The sequence below is a fragment of the Chanodichthys erythropterus genome, chromosome 4, assembly GCF_024489055.1.
Source record: "Chanodichthys erythropterus isolate Z2021 chromosome 4, ASM2448905v1, whole genome shotgun sequence".
NCBI classification, from domain to species: Eukaryota; Metazoa; Chordata; class Actinopteri; order Cypriniformes; family Xenocyprididae; genus Chanodichthys; species Chanodichthys erythropterus.
This window is the reverse complement of record NC_090224.1, coordinates 11,941,142-11,962,890: the sequence shown is the minus strand read 5'-3', so window position 1 is coordinate 11,962,890 and position 21,749 is coordinate 11,941,142. Positions and strand designations below refer to the sequence as shown.

The 21,749-nt window shown below is 36.8% G+C and overlaps 1 protein-coding gene across 7 annotated transcripts in view; it reads right to left on the bottom strand.

Annotated features, from left to right (window-relative positions):
- pde4dip (phosphodiesterase 4D interacting protein) overlaps nucleotides 1-21,749 on the bottom strand; it is a 74,975-nt gene that overhangs the window by 18,373 nt on the left and 34,853 nt on the right. For 5 of the 7 annotated variants that reach the window (XR_010894962.1, XM_067384110.1, XM_067384112.1 and 2 more), the window contains exons 1-20: nucleotides 16,738-18,562; nucleotides 15,154-15,291; nucleotides 14,856-14,975; nucleotides 14,526-14,618; nucleotides 13,976-14,344; nucleotides 13,734-13,838; nucleotides 12,856-12,993; nucleotides 12,586-12,765; nucleotides 12,299-12,493; nucleotides 11,920-12,198; nucleotides 11,727-11,846; nucleotides 10,120-10,174; nucleotides 8,086-8,186; nucleotides 5,791-5,960; nucleotides 5,558-5,693; nucleotides 5,334-5,478; nucleotides 4,173-4,289; nucleotides 3,632-4,064; nucleotides 1,483-1,718; nucleotides 1,322-1,376 (exon numbers count right to left, since the gene is read on the bottom strand). Coding sequence is in view for 6 of the 7 variants with exons in the window: in XM_067384110.1 (XP_067240211.1) it covers nucleotides 1,322-1,376; nucleotides 1,483-1,718; nucleotides 3,632-4,064; nucleotides 4,173-4,289; nucleotides 5,334-5,478; nucleotides 5,558-5,693; nucleotides 5,791-5,960; nucleotides 8,086-8,186; nucleotides 10,120-10,174; nucleotides 11,727-11,846; nucleotides 11,920-12,198; nucleotides 12,299-12,493; nucleotides 12,586-12,765; nucleotides 12,856-12,993; nucleotides 13,734-13,838; nucleotides 13,976-14,344; nucleotides 14,526-14,618; nucleotides 14,856-14,975; nucleotides 15,154-15,291; nucleotides 16,738-17,943 (4,391 nt within the window). In the remaining variant the exon portion in view is untranslated. Of the gene's footprint in view, nucleotides 1-1,321; nucleotides 1,377-1,482; nucleotides 1,719-3,631; nucleotides 4,065-4,172; nucleotides 4,290-5,333; nucleotides 5,479-5,557; nucleotides 5,694-5,790; nucleotides 5,961-8,085; nucleotides 8,187-10,119; nucleotides 10,175-11,726; nucleotides 11,847-11,919; nucleotides 12,199-12,298; nucleotides 12,494-12,585; nucleotides 12,766-12,855; nucleotides 12,994-13,733; nucleotides 13,839-13,975; nucleotides 14,345-14,525; nucleotides 14,619-14,855; nucleotides 14,976-15,153; nucleotides 15,292-16,737; nucleotides 18,563-19,816; nucleotides 19,871-20,662; nucleotides 20,820-20,955; nucleotides 21,120-21,749 lie in introns of those variants that run through there. The other 2 variants (XM_067384116.1, XM_067384111.1) reach the window with 2 other exon arrangements.

The window sequence follows — 21,749 nt, the reverse complement described above, 5'->3', positions numbered from 1 at the left end:
AGTGGCGCCTTTCCTTAGTAAATAAAATCCATCCACTGCGTTTTCAGTGGCTCTGATGTCGGAAGTAAGTAAAAACTACTATGTTCATTATTACATCCCACAACAGAACGATTATGTTTCTTAGGAGACCGGATTACCGGCTGTCGTTGAAACAATGGAGGATGGTCGATAGATCACCGAGGGCGGAGTCTATGCCAAAACCAGATTGTCAATCAAACCACGTGGGTGGGGCTTAGCGCAATTCTACGTCACAGTGAGAGCAATCTTAGAACAGGGCGTTCTGAGACAGTGCTTATGAATTATTGAGATTGTAAAAAAAACCACTGGGTGGATTTTTCTCATTCTAGGGTGGTTTTGCTCACACACTGCCAACACACATTTATGGTCAAACACCATGTAAAAGTGAATTTTGCATAATAGGTGCCCTTTAAATCTAAAACTGCCAAAAAAAAATGTTCCATTCTGACTATAACAATATTTGATGAACTTGACTGTTTTTTTTTTTACCAACTTGAACATGCAATCAATTTTGTAATGCATAATCAGAAAAATTAAACGTGTTACTGAATAATTTATTAGTGTTGTAATCAAAATACAAGCTTTTTAACCCATTTTAAACCCTATTAAAAGGTTAATTTATCCCATACACTTCCTCTGTAAGTGCATTACAAACTTTTTACTTCCTTAACCCTAAACAGTCCTTTAAAACCTGATTCTTTCATCCAGCATAACTGGATTAACAAACTTTTTTTGAGTATTATTATATTGTATATATATATATTATTTATATATATGGACCGATAATATACTTGCAGTGACAAAATAACTAGTCTGAGGATGTATGTAGGATTCAAATGCCAGTCACTGACTTGACCATGTCTCATTACTGAAATAGTCTCTCACATTGATTCATCCAGCACAGACTGAACGTTTCCATGATGCTTACTGGGTGAAAACTCATCACAGCTGGTGTCCAAGTCAATAGTACACCAAAATGATCTGCGATCATTCCACCAAATGCATGCACTGCCAAAATTAATCATTACACAACAAGCTGCTCTGCTTTATGAACACATAAAACATACTTTTAATGCACTGCAAGCAATTAGACTTTACTGAGATAATATGCTGAGGTAAAACACTCCTTTAAAGGCTCTTTATTGGGAGTTTAAACTGAAATTTGTGTCAGTACAGTCTGTCAATATGAAACAAATTTCAACAAATCAATATGGCCTTTGGTACTGACCGCAAAGGCAAACTGATACAGTTCTGAAGCGTTACAATGACAACGTGTGATCAATTATATGTTTAGTTGACTCACCGTATTGCGAGCAGCTCATGGCCTGATTTATCATCTGGGACCTCAGAGTGATCCCCTGTAATGATAAAATAAATAAATGCTTTTGTCACAGAAAGGCATTCAGAGATACTGTCAGATTTATATGGCTACCGTACATATGTAAGTATGCATGTGTCACTCACGGCCACTGATCTTGGTGCTGACTCTCTGGGCGAGGGAGATGCTCTGAGAGAGCTGGTCTCTGAAGCTCTGTCCCATGTAGTAATCAATGTCATTTGAACGCAGCAGCTCTTCAAAAGTCTTGGTGGTGTCTCCCAGGTGCTGAGTCAGAATATGGCACACGCCACGGCCCTCCCGCATCCTCTGACGCAGGTGAGAAAGCTCACGGGCCTGCGCTTGGATCAGCGTGTCAAATTTACTGCAGGGAGATTGGTGAGAGTAGCATTTACGCATCTGTGTTACTTAGAGTGAAAATACATGGTGTGACATTTTTGTGCCATCAACAGATTTAATTTTAAATCAAATAAACTAAATAAATAGATATTAAACAGAAAACAGATATATAGATAGAATTAAACAGATAAACTGATTATTTCAAGTGATTAATCTCAAATCGCAAAATAATCACAATATATCATATTTTTTATATTACATTTCAAATACAGTTTTAAAATGTAATATATTAAATGTCATATTTTGAAGAAAGAATTAATCACTAATTACAAGTGAATAATTGTGATTAATCATATTGTTTGTTTGTTTATTTAATGTAGTGCTGTCAAAATTAATGCGTTAACCATTGCAGTTAATTTTTTCAGTTTAATTTGAAATTATTACATTATAAAAATATAAAAACTTTAATGTTAGATGTGATTAATTGCAATTACAGAAAAATGCGATTAATTAGTAGATTTTTTTTAATTGATTGGCAGCACTACTTTAATGTAACTGTAATCTTAAACTTGTCAAATTTCTAAACGTTCATATACGGAAGAGGAATAGGGCCAAGCAATAATAAAAAAATTAAATGTTGAGAATAAACTCATTAAATTACGAGAAAAAAGTCGTTAAATTATGAGAACAAATTCGTTAAATTATGAGAAAAATGTTGTTAAATTTCAAGAAAAAAGTCAAGATAAAATGTTGAGAATAAACTCGTTAAATTATGAGAAGAAAGTCGTTAAATTATGAGAACAAATTCGTTAAATTATGAGAAAAATGTTGTTAAATTTCAAGAAAAAAGTCAAGATAAAATGTTGAGAATAAACTTGTTAAATTACGAGAAAAAAGTCGTTAAATTGCGAGAACAAATTCGTTAAATTGAGAAAAATGTAGTTAAATTTCAAGAAAAAAGTCAAGATAAAATGTAGAGAATAAACTCGTTAAATTACGAGAAAAAAGTTGTTAAATTATGAGAACAAATTCGTTAAATTATGAGAAAAATGTTGTTAAATTTCAAGAAAAAAGTCAAGATAAAATGTTGAGAATAAACTCGTTAAATTACGAGAAGAAAGTCGTTAAATTATGAGAACAAATTCGTTAAATTATGAGAAAAATGTTGTTAAATTTCAAGAAAAAAGTCAAGATAAAATGTTGAGAATAAACTTGTTAAATTACGAGAAAAAAGTCGTTAAATTGCGAGAACAAATTCGTTAAATTGAGAAAAATGTAGTTAAATTTCGAGAAAAAAGTAGAGATAAAATGTTGAGAATAAACTCATTAAATTATGAGAATAAAGTCATTAATTTACGAGAAAATTTGTTAAATTATGAGAACAAATTCGTAATTTAATGAATTTGTTCTCGTAATTTAACGACTTTCTCATAATTTAATGACTTTATTATCAACATTTTATCTCGACTTTTTTCTCGAAATTTAACAACTTTAATCTCGAGATGGTTTTATTTTTTATTATTGCTTGGCCCTAATCCTCTTCCGTAGTCATATATTTAAAACTTGAAACAAAATTTTTTGAATACTAACACACACACAAACACAGTATATAGTATTCAAAAACATAATTATTTTCATAATTATAAGAATATTGTATTGCAAAATTGCAATTAATCACCTTTAATATATATTATAATATTTTAATATGAATTATACATTTTAAATATATATACAGTATATACAAACACAAATATATATACACACAAAAAAAAACTGTAAATAAATGTAATATTTTTTAAATTGCATAATTGCTAATTAAAAGTAATTCATTGTGATTAATGTTACATTTATTTGCATTTACATTCAATATATCTCTAAAATTTCAAAACGTAGTTTATAGTTTGCTCTCCTGCAAGAATATTACATAAATAAACTCACCCCGGCCAGTTTACAGCCTTGCCATCTTCTGCATGACCTTTGCCCTTCCTGAGCTGCTCCTCCAGAGATGTCACACGGGAGACAAGCTCCTGTAGCTCTCGGTCTTGCTTTGGCTGGCGGGGGAGAGAACCGAAGCCGTCAGACGACTGCCAGCCCTCGTCCTCCTCAGCTGTACTCTGTGCCTCCGAGTTATCCAAGCCCCAGTTGACCTTACGAGGAGTGCTGACTGGAGTTTGATCACGCGTTTGGGCCTGCAAGCTACGGATCAGAGCCTGAGACTGGGAGAGCTGACCGCGCATGTCCTCTACCAGCTGCTGCAGGTACGTCACGTCATGTTCAGTCTTTCCAGCGTTCAGTGAGCTGGGACCACCCCACCACTGAGAACTGCCATCACGATAGGAGAGAGATGTGCACAGCTCCAGATCATCAAACTCTGTGGCAAAGCAAGACATACATTTTGATACTGTGTTCAGAAAGTAAAAATAAGCACTATGACCTTAAGATATTAATGCCCCCTAGTGGTAACACCAAATGAGATTACCTGGGCTGCTGGTGTCTTCTCTTTCTGCCTCATTCTCACTGCGGCCACATGTTTCATAACCCAGATCCTGGATGTCCACCTGGACCTGCTTATTGTCCTGCTGTACTGATGTTTCCGCTAAATCAATGACCAGACAAACCTTTCATTTAATGCATTCTATTTTGTGTGTAAGTGTTAAAGACCCCCTGTGGTGAAAATCAAGTTTTTAATGTTGTTTATATGTTTATGTGGTGTTTTTAATATGCTTTAAGACAAACCATGTACAAATTCATAAGCCGACACCATTGCTGAATATTTTCTCTTTAAAACTGCAGTGATCTAAAAGACAGTTTCAAAAACGCGGTTTGAAATCGCTAGTGCTTCTGGCGGGCTTTAGCATATCATTAACTATGAATGCTCTAAAGAAGTCTCAAGCGAAGCCAGGTTATCCAGGTATATTTTTCTGTCGATATGAAAAATCAGGTAGATATAGCGGGTATATTATGATGTTATGATGAACTATATGCCTTTCTCCACTGACATTGTTCAAAGCGTTTCTAAGTATACTGATTTTCAAAAGGCAGCTGTCTGACTCTGAGATGGCGAATGGGAACATGGTTTGAGTAACATTAGCAACACATTATTAGCTGTTTGATAATGTCGTCAAGCAAAGGTTAATCATTTAATTACCGTTATGTGTCCAACATTGTAAAAAGCGATACCATTGTGCAGATTTTACCTTAGTAAGTTGACCGAGCGGATCTCAGAGCTTGTGCGAGTGAGTGGAGGCGGGGCTAATTAGCATAGTCATAGAACCACGTATACTAAATGAAGTAAGGGTGCAGAGTTACATTCAAGCAATTTTAAGGCATGAAGAATTTTTTTTTTTTTTTTGCACAGGAAATTTTTTTTAAATAAGTCATTTTGGTGATCAAAGATGAGTTTTAATGGATACAATTATTGACTACAGGGGGACTTTAATATTCATACTGTAATAATCATAGTCTTAAATTAAATTATCGTATTTCATGATGTCAGATTTATTAATTTTAGTTCATTTAATGCATTTTACTTTTATGAAAAAGAGTGGGATCCCAAAATGACATTCTTAATGACAAAAAAGCCTTCGTTGACAAACATTTCTGCCAGCAGTTTCATTGGTGATGTTGTGTTTACACTCACTGAGCAGTTCTCTGTAATCTTTGAGTTGTTCAGCTTGAGCTTGAACTGTGGCCTCGGACACCATGAGTCTCTCTTGAAGCTCTCTGCTCTCCTGCTGGACCTGCTCAAGGTCAGACTTCAGACTCACCGAATCTTTTTCATTAGGCTGAAACACAAATATGCATGAAAGTTTGCAGTAAAAACCCATGGACAATATTTAACCTCAAATGTAAAGTCAAACTCACCTCTGTACCACATGCATCCACTAGTTGTCCGTCGGACCTATCTGATGTGTTCTTCCGTCCATCATTCTGAGGCTTTCTTCCCGTCACCATACTCTTGAGCTCCTCATTTTCAGAGCGTAAATTGAAGAAAGCTTTCCTGTTTCAGAAGCACACACATGAATTTTCACACTTTTTCACATTTATTATCTGTAAAATAGCCTTTGTAACTTTGTTTGATATATGGAGAGCTGTACCTCATCTGAGAGAGAGAGGAGAAACCAGCCTTTCCCAGCTGGGACTTGAGCTCCATCAGTTCTCTCTCTACTGCCCTCTTCTGCTCCACCAGTAGCTTGACCTCTGTCAGGCCCGGGCCCTCAGCTACTGCATCCTGGCAGCCTTTAAGACCGCTATGCTGATCGCAGCTCTATGAAAGGAGAAAGACTATTATTAGGAAAACTGAGACCTGTGCTATACTTCAAAATAAATGATCTGTATATAGTGAACATATTATACATTTTATATGCATCAATCCACATTTGATGTCTTATAGAAAACAAATGATTTTACCTAGTTGTTCTATGATTTTGATATTTTACACTTTGGGCAGATGTCTTGATTACTAATACTGTGACTATTGTATATAATACATATTAATTTTATTTTTATTAATTTTTTATTTATTTGCATGTCATTTTTCTTTCTCCCTTTACAAAGCACTTTGAATTACCATTGTGTATGAAATGTGCTATGTAAATAAACGTGCCTTACCAATACTATTGTATAGTATAAGTCAGCATGGATGTAGAATTGAATAGTTTTTGTATGCTACAACATAGTATAGTAAGCTAGAATTTAAATATTTGAAGTTAAATACAGGTGCTGGTCATATAATTAGAATATCGTGAAAAAGTTAATTTTTTTATTGTAAATTATTTAAAAAAAAAATGAAACTTTCATTTATACTAGATTCCCTACATGTAAAGTAAAACATTTCAAAAGTTTTTTTTATTTATTTTTTATTTGTTGATTAGAGCGTACAGCTAATGAAAGTCCAAAATCCAGTATCTCAAAATATTAGAATATTTACATTTGAGTTTCATTAAATGACAATCCCTACAGTATAAATTCCGGGTATCTCTTGTTCTTTGAAACCACACTAATGGGTAAGACTGCTGACATGACAATGGTCCAGGAGACAATCATTGACACCCTCCACAAAGAGAGAAAGTCACAGAAGGTCATTACTGAATGGGGTGGCTGTTTACAGAGTGATGTATCAAAGCATATTAAATGCAAAGTTGACTAGAAGGAAGAAATTGGGTAGGCAAAGGTGCACAAGCAACAGGGATGACCACAAGCTTGAGAATACTGTCAAGTAAAGCCGATTCAGACACTTGGGAGAGCTTCACAATGAGTCAAATGAAGCCGGAGTCCGCGCATCAAGAGCCACCACACTCAGAGATCTTCAGGAAAAGGACTACCAAGCCACTTCTGAAACAGAAACAACATCAGAAGCATCTTACCTGGGCTAAGGAGAAAAAGAACTGGACAGTGAACAGTGGTCGAAAGTCCTCTTTTCAGATAAAAGTAAATTTTGCATTTCATGTTGAAATCATGGTCCCAGAGTCTGAAGGAAGACTGGAGAGGCACAGAATCCAAGCTGCTTGAAGTCTAGTGTGAAGTTTCTGAAGTTAGTAATGATTTGGGGGGACGTGACATCTTCTGGTGTTGGTCCATTGTGTTTTCTCAAGTGCAAAGTCAATGCAGCCATCTTCCAGGATATTTTGGAGCACTTTATGCTTCAATCTGCTGACAAGCTTTATGGAGATGCTGATTTCCTTTTCCAGCAGGACTTTAGCACCTGCCCACAGTGCAAAAACCACTTCCAAGTGGTTTGCTGACCATGACATTACTGTGCTTTACTGGCCAGCCAACATGCCTGACCCCTGAATCTATGGGATATTTTCAAGAGAAAGATGAGAAACAATCGATCCAACAATATACAGATGATCTGAAGGCTCAATAGTGCCTCAGCAGTGCCACAGGATGATCACTTACATGCCACACTTCACTGATGCTGTGAGCAATTTCATTTGCTGCTAGAGCAAGTCATTTGCTGTAATATGTGCTGCCGACCAAGTATTGAGTGTACAAATGAACATACTTCAAAGAACTTGAACTTTTCTGCTTTGGAAATCCATTTTTTGATTGATCTTAAATATTCTAATATTTTGAGATACTGGATTTTGGACTTTCATGAGCTGTACGCTCTAATCATCAAAATAAAAAAAATAAAAAACTTTTGAAATGTTTTACTTTACATGTAGGGAATCTAGAATATATAAACATTTCATTTTTAAAAATAATTTACAATAAAAAAATGAACTTTTTCACAATATTCTAATTTTATGACCAGCACCTGTATAAATGCAAACTATGTTTCAGATTTACTTTACATATTACATCTTCAGACATCTATAAAAAACATATTTGTAACTATGCCCATATATACAGTACTATAAAGCTTTCAGCATGTTGACATACAGTACCTGTATGCTGAGCAGAGACTGAGCAGTCAGTTTGGAGCACTCCTCGTCTTCGGCACTGTCAGCAAACTCACTATTGCAGTCTTCATCATCTGACGTGAAACCTAGAGGAAAAATAGTTGCATTGTAGTACAGAAATACACGCAAACGCAGTCATACACAAACACACACTGTGCACTGACTGTTGCATGTGTCACTATGGAGACTAGAGAACATAATACTCTAAAGAGGCTCGTCTTACTGACAGTGGACTTCTCTGAGTAACCTTTCATCAGCAACGTATTCACAAACTATCCCACGTTAAAACCACGCATATCCAGGATCATTTTGACTCTCAGTGACAAACAGATTCACCAGGCCAGTAAGCACACAAAAAATAAGCAGAAAGACAGGAAGAGCAAGAGCAAATAGATGAATACTCATTTCCTGAGTGGCAGCACTGCCCAGTTGTGGTTTTGTTCCATTACTGTACAAGTTAATGTTTTGCGCAGGTTCACATATTGGAAAGGTCTGTTTTGAGTGCTATATTGTAAATTCAGTGGTATATTAATTTTTTCTGCAGCTCATATAACTTAAAAAAAAAAAAAGAATATTGTAAATGTTATTGACTTGTATACGTCCAACAGGATGTTAATTTATCAGTATATTAAAAGTAACTACAGGGAAACTTTAATCGTTTATAGCCAACAAGATTCTAGTATTATTGAATATTAAAATTGGAGCATTTATAAATGGGAAGCTGCTACTCGCACTATACATTTATGTACACTCAAATTGGAGCTAAGGGCTGGTGTGTATTGCATTCATTTACTGAGCAGAGTAAATTTGACAGTATCATAATAATTTCATGACAGATTTGATATAAATCTACTACTGATAGGGTTTGAAAACCTTGGGTTTTGAGGATGAGTGATTGCCGGGATTATTATTCTGGACTGTGTTCAACACACGAGCTCTGCTGTGTATGTGGTGTAATATCCGAAAACAACATCTCTAGGACTTTTGACAAGTATTTTAGCTGCATATACCATATGGATCAGTTATAAACACACAAAAGGGTTGTTAGGTTTACTGTGACATTTAATCTTAGGCATTGATTGTGCTTGTGACTTTGGAAAATGGAAAATAGCAGTAAGAGAGAGATACAGAAGAGAAAAAGGCCCAATATATGTCCAAGAATAAAAAGAATAGACAGGTTTTCACCATATCACCCCAGTGTTTTTCCTTTTGAGTATATTTCATCAAATAATTTACTGAGAGTCAAAATGATCATGGTACATACAAACAAATCTGAAAACCAATTAAGAAAGCACAACACATATCAATCAAATGTCCATGAAGGCATCAGTTAGGCAGTGACATTATGTATTCAGCTCAATACTAAGTGCAAACAATCTGTATGAGACATGCTACAAACACCAGTTCTTGTTATTTTGCATGCAGAGACACACTTATGATATATTAAAATTATGCTCTAACCCTATTGAATAAATCATTATTCTAAATTAACACAGCAGCACTTAAATACAGTTAAACTAATTTTTTGGTACTACAGTCTTTCTAGAATCAATTTTTTACAGGTTTCTTCAGTGAACACAGTGGCAGTAAAATAATATAAGACCAACTTTTTTTTTGTAGTCCTCAAATTAATATATTAAGGTTTTTGTTTTTCTCTTTAAATTAATAAAGTACATTTAACTACATATATTTGAATAAAAATAAACAAAATGAAGTCTAATACAAATGATTGCACTGTTAAAAAAAAAAAAAAACGTTCAAAAACTTCATGCACACAGATAAGAGGAAACACGAGTAAACATGTTAGAATCCATTACAATAGTATTTATAGGCTCTAGTGGTTTCAAATAAATAAAAATGCACAATTCGGTCTTTAGTTATTAATAATTTCAAACATTTGTTAATCTCAAAACATGCTTATCTAATAATTATGAACATGACTGAAATGCACAAAGCATCATTTTTCCTCTGCAGCCTGGGAGAGGCCACATTACAGACCAAACTGCAGCCTGTCCCCACCTCCAAAATCAGCATGTCCTGTTTCCATGGACACCAGTGGATCCAAAACAGCCTGCTTAAAAAAATAATAATCATACAGTACATATATAAAAACCTGAAATTGTACAGTACCATGTGTTGTAGTATAATATTTTGCTATTTAGTTTAAAGGGATAGTTTTTTTACCCCATGATTTACTTACCCACAAGCCTTCCTAGGTGTATATGACCAACATCATCTTTCAGACAAACACAATCGGAGTTTTATTTTTCAAAAAATATGCTTTATAATGGTAGTGAATGGTGCTCTTTTGTCCAAAAAAGTGCATACATCCATCATAAAAATAATCCATACGGCTCCAGGGGGTTAAAGGAACCCTCCACATTTTTTGAAAATAGGCTCATTTTCCAACTCCTAGAGTTAAACAGTTGAGTTTTACCATTTTCGAATCCAATCAGCTGATCTTGGGGTCTGACGGTACCACTTTTAGCATAGCTTAAAATCTGATTAGACCGTTAGCATCTCACTCAAAAATGACCAAAGAGTTTCAATATTTTTCATATTTAAAACTTGACTCTTCTGTAGTTATATCGTGTACTAAGACCGACGGAAAATGAAAAGTTGTGATTTTCTAGGCTGATATGGCTAGGGACTATACTGTCTTTCCGGCGTAATAATCAATGAACTTTGCTGCCGTACCATGGGTGCAGCAGGCGCAATGATATTATGCCTTGCAACCATGGAGACATTTGTGAGAGATGCTGTGTAATATCATTGCACCTGTGCTAAGCCTGGCTGCTGCCTGTGCTTAACTATGCTAAGCTATGCTAAAAGTGGTACCGCCAGACCCGGAGATCGGCTGAATGGATTTGAAAACGGTAAAACTCAACTGCTTAACTCTAGGAGAGTTGGAAAATGAGCCTATTTTCAAAGAAAGCGGAGTGTTCCTTTAATAAAGGCCTTCGGAAGCGAAGCGATTGTTTTTTGTAAGAAAAATATCCATATTTAAAACTTTATAAACTAAAATAACTATGCAAGTCGACTTATGTCACAAGAGTAACCCCTGACGCGATGTAGGATGTAGGAGTAGTGTAAGCTTAGATGCCTCTCGCGGTTTAAACAAATAGGGCTGGGAAACAAATTTAAGCTCCTCTTCTCTTATATCGAAAAAATTCTCGTTTTAGGCTTCTAATTCATGTTTTGTTTTGTTTTGCTCTATCCTCTGCCCTTCCGCATTCGTCATTGCATCACGACAAAATTTGAGTAGGCCGTCTGCCGAAAACTAGAAATTTTAGTTTATAAAGATTTAAATAGGGATATTTTTCTTACAAAAACCCATCACTTCACTTTAGAAGGCCTTTATTAACCCCTGGGGCTGTGTGGATATCTTTTATGAATGATGTTTGCACTTTTTTGGACTTCAAAATCAGGAGCCCCATTCACTACCTTTATAAAGCTTGGAAGAGCCATGCTTTTTTTTTTAATATAACTCAGATTGTGTTTGCCTGAAAGAAGATAGTCATATACACATAGGATGGCATGAAGGTGAGTCAATCATAGGATAATTTTGATTTTTGGGTGAACTATCCCTTTAAGCTCAGTTATTTGTGTTGACGCTCTTTACTTACCTTGTGATTAATGCAGGTGGCATCCTGATGTTCCACTTTCTCTCTCAGCAGCTGCAGCTCTTGGGTCAAGCGCTCTACCAGTGGTAAACCTGATGGCTCCACCAACTGCATCTGCAGATCCTGAAAAATAAACTTGATAAATATACACATGTGCTGAAATATCATATTTTAAACTCAGAGCCTAAACACAAACCTTGATGATTTCCTCTTTGATGCTCACAGTCCTGCTTAAGGCCTCCAGATCTGAGGCCTGGGCCTGGAGCTGGTCTTGATGGGCCGCTAGGGTGGAGCGCAAGGCGGTAAGCTGGTTCTGGGACTCTCTTTCTCTGCGCAGGGTCAACTGGAGCTCATCCTGAAGCGCTTGCGTGTCGACTTCGGTTAACTGAGGGTTTGCCGACCCAAGTTGCCTGCGTAGCTCTTGCAATCGAGCAGTCTGTTCAGCCATTAACTGACCCACACGCCCTGCAGAATCCTGGGAGATTGAGTGTAATGTTAAAAACTATATAAAGCTCAAGAGATAACATTAGATTTTTATGAAGCCTGTAGTTTGGAGATCAGTGGTAGAGTGTCACCTTTATGTACTGCTCTCTTGAGTTGATTGTGTTTAGCAGGTCTTGGACCTGTGAGTAATGCTCTTGAGTCTGTTTGGTGCGGTCCGACAGAAGCTCCTGGAACAAGCGCTCCTTCAGCTGCAGCCGAGACTTGAGCTCCTCAGCCACCTCATTGGACCCGACTGGCATCTTGCTGAGCAGAACCACAGTCATATCCTGCATAGAGATGCATGTTGGATGTTGGATGGAATGAACCTAAAGAGTTAAAAAGAACATAGATATGCAATATATCTGAAGCGTGTGTTCACCTCCGCCTCTTTGGTGCGTGTGTGCAGTGATGTCCGCAGCTGGCTGATTAAAGCGTCTCTTTCTCTCAGGCTGCACATGTGTGACTCCTCTCTCTCACGCTGAACACCCTGAGCACTGTGCCAGGCCTCACACACCTGTTCCAGCTCTAAACCTTTGCCACGCAGCAACAACTCCAGACTCTGTAAAGATAAGAACATTCAAAATAGTTTTGAATGAACTTTAATGCTGGTATTCACAATTTTAGCAGGATAAGCGTGTGACATCAATACCGTGATGGTTTCCTCGTTGTTGGAAAGCACACATCGAAGTTTCTCCAGGTCTCTCTCTTTCTCTCTCAGTAGCAGTTGCAGTTTACGCACCTCGTCTTCCTTCTGTTCCATGCACGTGAACTTCTCGTCTACAGCTCGCTGAGACAGGCAAAGCAAAGTTTGATATTGCACATTTCATATACAATAGTAATTTTAAAGCAAGAATGGATTTATAATGATTTCTATTTTAAATAAATGCTGAACTACATAAACCCTGAAAATTTAAACTTATAAAAAAATGACAGTAAAGACATTAATCATGTTACAAAAGATTTCTTTTTCAAATAAGTGCTGTTCTTGGAACTTTCTGTTCAGTATCTTGAAAAAAATATATCACAGTTTCCACAAAAATATTAAGCAGCGCAACTATTTTCAACATTGATAATAAGAAATGTTTCTTAAGCAGCAAATCAGCATATCAGAATGATTTCTGAAGGATCATGTGACACTGTGACTGGAGTAATGATGCAGAAAATTCAGCTTTGCCATTACAGGAATAAATTACATTTTAAAATATACTGAAATAGGCAGTTATTTTAAATTGTAATAGTATTTCACAATATTACTGTTTTAACTGTTTATTTTTTTAAAACAAATAAATGAAGCTTTGGTGAGCATAAGAGACTTCTTTTAAAAACATTAAAAATATTACTGAGCTAAAATTAGTAATGTACAAAATCAGTAATGTACAGTAATGCACATTTTTATGTCACTTAAAATAATTTAAGATCATTAAGACAAAAAAATAAAAATACAAATAAATATTTATTATTAATTATATATTTTATTAATATTAATAATAATAGCACTGTATGTTTTGTAAAAATGTGCTTATGTACCTCCAATGCTCTGTCTCTTTCCTGAATGCGTTGTTTGAGCTTGAAGATGAGGTTGTCTTTATTTCCGGCAGGCTCTTTCTGACCATCCACCATCTCGCTGTAGTCCTGATCAAGAGTATAAAGCATCAGAGATTAACAAGTCTAATACTAATTAAACTAATACTAATACTGGAACTAATACTAATACTAATACTAATACTAATACTGGAACTAATAATCAAAATGTTCTTTGTATGTCTTACTTGTATCACTTGTTCTTTGTGCTCTAGTGAAGTCTTTAGTTCTCGGATGGTCTTCTCTCTTTCCTCAACTTCTTTCTCTCTCTGTCTCCCTTCATCTCTCCATTTCTCCTCCATTTGCTGTACATCAAAGCGAGCCCTCTCTAGAGCAGCCAGTAGATCCTGGTTGTGTCTTTCTGCCTCCTGGTGGTGCTGCAGGGCTCCCTGCAGGTCAGCCTGGAGATGCTGGTTTCCTCGGGCCAGGTCGTCTTCTCGTCTCTGGCCCTGCTGCTGTGCTCTTTGAAGGCCCTGTAGCTCAAGCTGGGCTGAGAACAGAGAGCCCTGGAGCTCCAACAGATCAGCCTGCAGACGGCTCGGAGTCACTCCAGACACCTGCACCAACGAGAACCAGATATAGTCATCAAAATGGGTTTATAAGACTCATTCCCTAGTGGCTGTAATAAAACAATGTTGACAACGAGAAAGTGTAAAACTAATGCTAAGCATTTAACAGAACTGATACAAATGAAATGTTGAGGAGTGTGATCTTTGAGCTTTACTGAAGGATTCCCACCTGCTGCTGCTGAAGCTGGTAATGGTTGTTCTGTTGTTTCAGAGAGCGAAGAAGCTCATTCTGCTCTTCAATGAGCCGATGGAAATCAGTAATCTAGCAGGAAAGGACATTATTTTATATTAATATTACATTATTAATATAGTTTGAATTCCTTTTTTGTTTTCTACATTTGAATACACCATTCACAGATTTATGTGGCTATACTTCTTCAAATTTATCTAACTTTTCCCATACGTTATCTAAAAGTCCAAATGCCAAACAGTGTGTCTCAAGCATGTGAGGAATGCCTGATATTCCAGCCACTGCTTTACGCTTAAGGGGCAGACATACCTCACAGTCTTTAGTGTTGAGTGAGTCACTCAAGGTCTGTATTGTTCTCTCTTGACCACATGCTGCTTCTCTGACAGAGCGTAGTTCACTTTCCATGTCCCCGAGCCTTTGTTGTAACTTCTGTGAACACAAACAAAAGAGCTCAGTGCAATAATGATTTAATGATTCTCATGCTTGCTGAGACATAAAAATGCCATAGCAACACACACAGCAAAGAAGAATACACAATAACAAGATGACAGTCAAAAGACAAATAACCACTGCTTGAGGAAACAGCTTTTACATTTGATGTCAATACCTTATTACTGGCCTCGCTTTCTCGAATCTTGGTCTGGAGAGATTGGACCTGCTGTTGGGCCTTCTGCAGCTCACTCACACACTGACCCGCTGCGCTCTCATACTCTGCCAGCTGACACTGCTGCTCCTCAATCAACCTCTGAGACACAGACAGATCACACAAACAAATACTTTAAAATGTTTACTGCGAAATGTATTAAAATTTGATGCAACTTTGCTTTTCTGATTACTAAATGAGCATATATGCTTAAAAAAAAAGTGCATTGATGTGAGAGGACACACGCAGTGCTGAACAAACAGTTACGACCATAGCCTCCCTCTACAACTTCCTCAGGAAGTCCTATTTTTCCATGGCGGCATGCCGTTCATTTCCTTGTTTTTCATTTTCACTTAGCATCATTTCTTTCTCTATTTACTGACTATCATACTATCTTGTAATAAAAAAATATTAGTCTCTATGATAAATAGAGACTTGCCTGTGCGCAAAAATAAGTTTGTCTAGCACAAAAGCAGTAGCACCATTAACTGGAGGATAATGTTTCTGATCCAGCCCTGTCTACAGTAACATACAGTGATTACAACTGCCTGTGCACAGTACAATACTGAACACTAAAGATCAAATTACTCACACTGCATGTTTCTTTATCTGTCAGTACATGGGTTCACACAATGAGGGTGTACCTTTTGATAGCTTGGATTAAACATTACATGAATTTATATTGCCAAAAAGATCATATATACTTAATAGTGTTTTGTTTAAGATATATACACCATTCAAAGGTTTAGGTCTGTAAGATTTCTTAATGTTTTTGAAGGAAGTATCTTATGCTCACCAAGCCTGCATTTCTTTGATCAAAAATACAGTAAGAATTATGAAAGATTCTATTTTAATATATTTTAAAATGTAATTCATTTCTGTGATGCAAGGCTGAATTTTCAGCAGCCATTACACCAGTTTTCAGTGTCACATGATCCTTCAGAAATCATTCTAATATGCTGATTTGGTGCTCAAGAAACATTGATTATATTATTATAAATGTTAAAACTAGTTGTGCTGCTTAATATTTTTGTTCTTGATACATTTTTAAGATTCTTTGATGAACAGAAATTTCACTTATTTGTAATAGAATCTTTTGTAACATTATAAATGTCTTTACTGTCACTTTTGATCAATTTAATGCATTCTTGCTGAATAAAAGTATTAATTTCTTTAATAAACTGACCCCAAATTTACACAGCCAATATGTATTAATTAGAAGAGCAAGAATATATGATCCTTTCGGAATTGGCCTGTGTCAGGAAGCATTGTTGCTCACAACAACAGTTGCTATGCAAGAGTTGCTAAGAAGATGATGGGTAACCTAGTAATCAAAAGCAATCAGAGAGCTGGAGAGCTCTGGGAACAAAAAAGCCTGAGGGAGTCCTTGATCAGCTCATCTAGTTTGTGCCCTATAAATTCATCCTTCCTCTTTCTTAATATAGGCAAAGGACAGTCCACAGAATATTATTTTCAAACAACCCTCATTAATTCCTCCTTTTCTTCATTCTGATGTTTTTCTGAGAATCTTTAGGTCTTCTTATGTACCTTCTGAAGCCCTGATGGCTTGCACTGAACGTAATCATCCAACCACAGGTCTTCCAATTCTGCCAACTCTAGCTGAAGCTCCTGCTGGATGCTAGAAGGAGCATCTGGAAGATGGGGGGAAAGGGGACACTCTATCCCAGTGGGAGGCAACTGAAGCAGAGGATAAGGGCTCTCCATGGGTGTAGCATTAGGTTTGAGGAGCACAGGAATCCGACTACCTCTGTGACTCTGGAGAGGGTGATATTCAAAGCTTTTAAGCAGGTTGAGGGCCATGTCAATTCCACACACAGAAGCAGGCCTGGAGTCGGGCCTCCTGATAGTAGATTGTTCCTCTTCAGACTCTCCCTGCAAGGTGTTAGGATGGACTTTTGGATGAGACTCTTGGGTGACATCTACAGCAGTGTCCAAAGACTCCACAGAGGAGGCAGGACTTATGCCGACAGGCTCTGGATCACCGGGGTGGCGTGTTTGGTTGTTCTCTACAGGTTCGGGTTCTGGTGGAGGAGCAGATGGGACGGTCTCCTCAGCGCTGTCCGGAACACTACCGGAGTACCGTGTTGAGGGCCCGCAGGAAGTGCTCCGACCCACTTTCCTGGGAACCTTGCACACCGCCTCATAATCTGAATCAGGCACTCGCAGTGCAGCGCATCCTTTGCACTTCCTGGGTCGGGGACATGAAGTGGCATCTGCTGCTGCATGGCACTGATTGTGAAAAGGGCATTGGTGGTCTTGAACCTGCTCTTGAGTGCCTTGCTCAGCCCAGGACTCATAGACAGAGTATGTCAGATCTTCCTGCAGTAGAGCACTGTATTCAACTTCAGCCAACCTGGAGAAGTCCACTACAGGAGAGTCCGAAGCACCGCCATCCCCTCCGAAATCATCAGCATTGTTTTTGCGGTACATTCCACCAATGCACTGTCTGAGCCGGTCTTTCTCCAACAAGAGCTTCTGCATTCGTTCAACAGACAACGCCTCCACCCTGGCGATCACAGTGTCGAAGCGGTACATTCGGTCCAGCATGAAGGCACACTTGCTGCAGGCGAACTCTCCCCGGCCATCTCGGGTCATCTCCTTGCCCAACGCGTAGGACAGCAGCACCTGCAAACTCAGCTTGGCAGTTGGATGGAAGATCCATCGCCGCTGGTTACCATACAGCTCCCTTGCACAGATGCGACACACGTCCTTCATCTTCGAGTCCAACATCATAAATCTTCAACTGAATAATAATCTACATGTGTTTGCGCCAAGACTATACCAAGAGTGAAAGTGAAAATGTGTCATGATATATAAAGTTCTTAAATTTCTAAATTTTCTTCAATGAAAAACAAGACATTTAAAAAATAAAGGCAACTAATATTTATCTTTTTAAATATATATGTGTACAGTCATTGTAAATGATCATAAATTCACGTCAGGTTGATTGTCATAGATTAGATGACGCCTTTCATTTATCCCAGTCAATCCACTATATCTTAAAGTTGTAGTATTTTATGTCCTTATTTATGTCCTTGAGATCGTTGTTTAAATATATATATCGCTGGAAATAAATCTCGATTTTGATTTCGATGTCGAGATGCTCGTCCTCGTCAATGGAAATAAAGATGCGTGTTTTGTCCTTCACTCGCGCGGTCCAGATAATGTTTCATTCGCTCTTCTGTGAAGACGCCGACATGACAGGACATCATTTAAATCCCACCGACCGACTCCGGTTTAAAAAGCGTATCATTTTTATATAACCACCATTACACGACATGTAAACGGAAATAATATCACATTATATCCCCTGATGGTTACATTAGAGGTTTGCAAACATTCTGAGTGTATAATCGGGTCTCACTGTACAGACAGTGAAGCAGCAAACGATGTGGCAGAAGTGAGGCAGGGAAAATGGCGCGTACCATTTTCCTGGCTAAAAAGGGGTGTCACAAATATGCGTTTCTACAAAAAATGTTACTTATTTGAAACGTAGCAACGGCTGTTGACTTCCGAATACGCAATTATATTACAAGTATTATCTAAATCGTCCTTTTGTCGTTTATTGTTTGTCAGCGGTGTTTTTGTAAATTCTCAGATCACCCCTCAGTATTTGCAGTGAACCGGTCGAACAAAGGGAACAAGCCAAGCAAAAGCTGACACTGCTTTACATACTTATTTCCATTTTCGCCAAAGGAAGTGCAACTGGGAAAGTGATTTTGATTTTCAGACGTCCTGGTTTCATCATATCTATTTACACCACTGATCTAAATATTCCTGGTTACAATCCTGAATTTGTGTGAATGGTTGTTTTTATTAGCATTATAGTAAATGTGCAGTTGGACATACAAATCTGCATTTCAACACTGCTTGTAAATGGCAGCAGTGAAGAATGTTGATTTAAACATCCACACACTAACCTTGTGGGAATAGATGGATCAGTCTCATATAAATTTATATTGATTCTATCTTGAAATAACTGAATTATGTCATGTTTTATAGCATATTTGCACATTCTGGCAGTTTGTGGTGTCCTTGTGTGGATTTTTCATTCAAAGGTCTCTAGAATTTAGACAACGGAGACAGAACACCATAACAGTGCTAAAACACAAAACACCCTTAATCAAAAACCTATTTATCCTAATCAGGCAAATGTAGTATTATCTCATTGTTTATGTTAACCAGTGACAGTGATGGCAAGGAGCTGCTGAGAGACAGTAAAATTAACTGTGATTTTTCATTATTATTCTGTGTACAGACTTTAACCCCTCAGTTGTGTCTTTTTTTCTATGGCATTACAAAAAATATTTACAAGAGCAAATAGCAGCACGGAACATAAAATAACTTTCATGTAAAATACATGAAAAGACATGAAAAATGACAAAATGAAAAATGAAAAAACATTGGATTGGATGATAAACGACAAATTCAGATGTCAGTTGTCAAGTTTAAATAGTTGTTGCTGTACACTGTCGCTAGATGTCGCTCTCAGCACACTGGGGATGCTGCTTGTTCAGCTAAACTACAGCCATTTTCCTAAAAATTGGACAGTTCATTCAAACCTTTGTAATAACTAATAAAATAATAATAGAAGAAAAAGTCTTACTTGCATCTCTTTCTCTGTGTTGCTTTTTCCATGAGCCAGTTCTTCTCTGAGGGTCTAAAAAAGAGAAAATGATGTAGCCTGCAGCTTGACAAAACAAGCCATGTCCACACAGTTCACAGACTAATATAACCTTTGATTTTGTTTTTCTGTCTGTAAAGCCATATAATTATTTGAAATGGAACAGTTTATTGAACCTTTAGACAAAATGCTTTGTCAAAGTTTTGATTATGTTGATAATTTAGATATTTGCATTTTAAATATGACACAGTAAGCTTTATAGGGTTAAACAATTTCCTTTGCATTTGTTTCAATTTGCATTTTCTAGTCAATTTGATTTATTGTCGTTACAATGTTAAACAAGTTTATCTACACGTAGGCTATACTAATTTTATGTCTCAGTTTACATATGAATCTAAGGTGAAGTAAATATAAATCATCTTGTGTGTGTGATTTATACCCATACTGTAAATATACTAATCTGGGTGAAGTATTGAATCACTCCTGCATGTGCCATGACCTATTTGCAACGGCATGACTGTGTGTGTATGTGTTTATAAATACAGTCTGATATCCGAAACCATTTTCTCTTTTGGGGTTGAACAGGGGCCAGAGGCCAAAGTGACCTAGTTAACCACACTGAAGAGTACAGAAGAGCCAGATGTCACATGCACAATCACATATAACACACAATTATGTGTGTGTGTATGTTTGAGTATGTATGCTATTATATGGCCAAAAGCATTATTCTGTGACACACTGGCGGCTGCAGGGGTTACTGATTATCTAGGCCACTGTTAAATCTGTGTATGTGTGTTTACATGAATGAGAGTCCTATTGTATAGCTACCTGTGTGTGTTTCTCTTTCTGCTGGAGGGAAAAGTTGAGGCTCTGCACTTGCTCTTCCAGCTCAGTTAGTTTTGCAGTAAGGACATCCCTCTGTGCACTCAGATCGGCTGCTTCTTGCTCTCTCTTGCATACGGTTTCATTCAGTTCTGCTATTAACCTAAGAGAAACAAAGAGAGGAAAAGGCGTCAGAGATTGAGTAACAGAATATCAGAATAATCAACACTATTTAAAACAATCCCTGGATTAACTGCAGCATATTCAGTAATTTTCATTGTCAGTGCTGTAATGTTTACCTGTCCTTCTCAGCCATCTCATCATGCTGTGCTACAGCAGACAAGCTTTCATTTCCCTCCTGCATTTCCATCATCATCCTCCTTTCTAGGGCCAAACAGCGTCGGGTCTCCGAGTCAGCCAGAGAAGCCATTTTTTCTGCTTCACTTCTTGCCAATTGAGCCTCCTGAAAATAAAAAAATGTGATAAAATAAAATGCAAAAAAAAATGCAATAAAATCAAATGAAAAAAACGCAATAAAATAAAATAGTTTGGTACCTACGGAAGAGGATTAGGGCCACGAAATAATAAAAAAATAAAACCATCTTGAGATTAAAGTTGCTCAATTTCGAGAAAAAACTCGTTAAATTTAAAAACAAAAAAGTCGAAATAAAATGTTGAGAATAAACTCATTAAATTACGAGAAAAACTTGTTAAATTTCGAGAAAAAGGTCGAGATAAAATGTTGAGAATAAAGTCATTAAATTACGAGAATAAGCATTAAATTACGAGAAAAAAGTCGTTAAATTACGCTATTTTTCTCATAATTTAATGACTTTATTCTCAACATTTTATCTCAACTTTTTTTCCTCGAAATTTAACGACTTTTTTTCTCATAATTTAACGAATTTGTTCTCATAGTCTAACAACTTTTTTCTCGTAATTTAATGACTTTATTCTCAGCATTTTATCTCAACTTTTTTCTCGAAATTTAATGAGTTTTTTCTCGAAATTTAACAACTTTAATCTCGAGACTTATTTTTTTATTATTGCTTGACCCTTATCCTCTTCCGTATTGTTCTGTACATTAAAATAA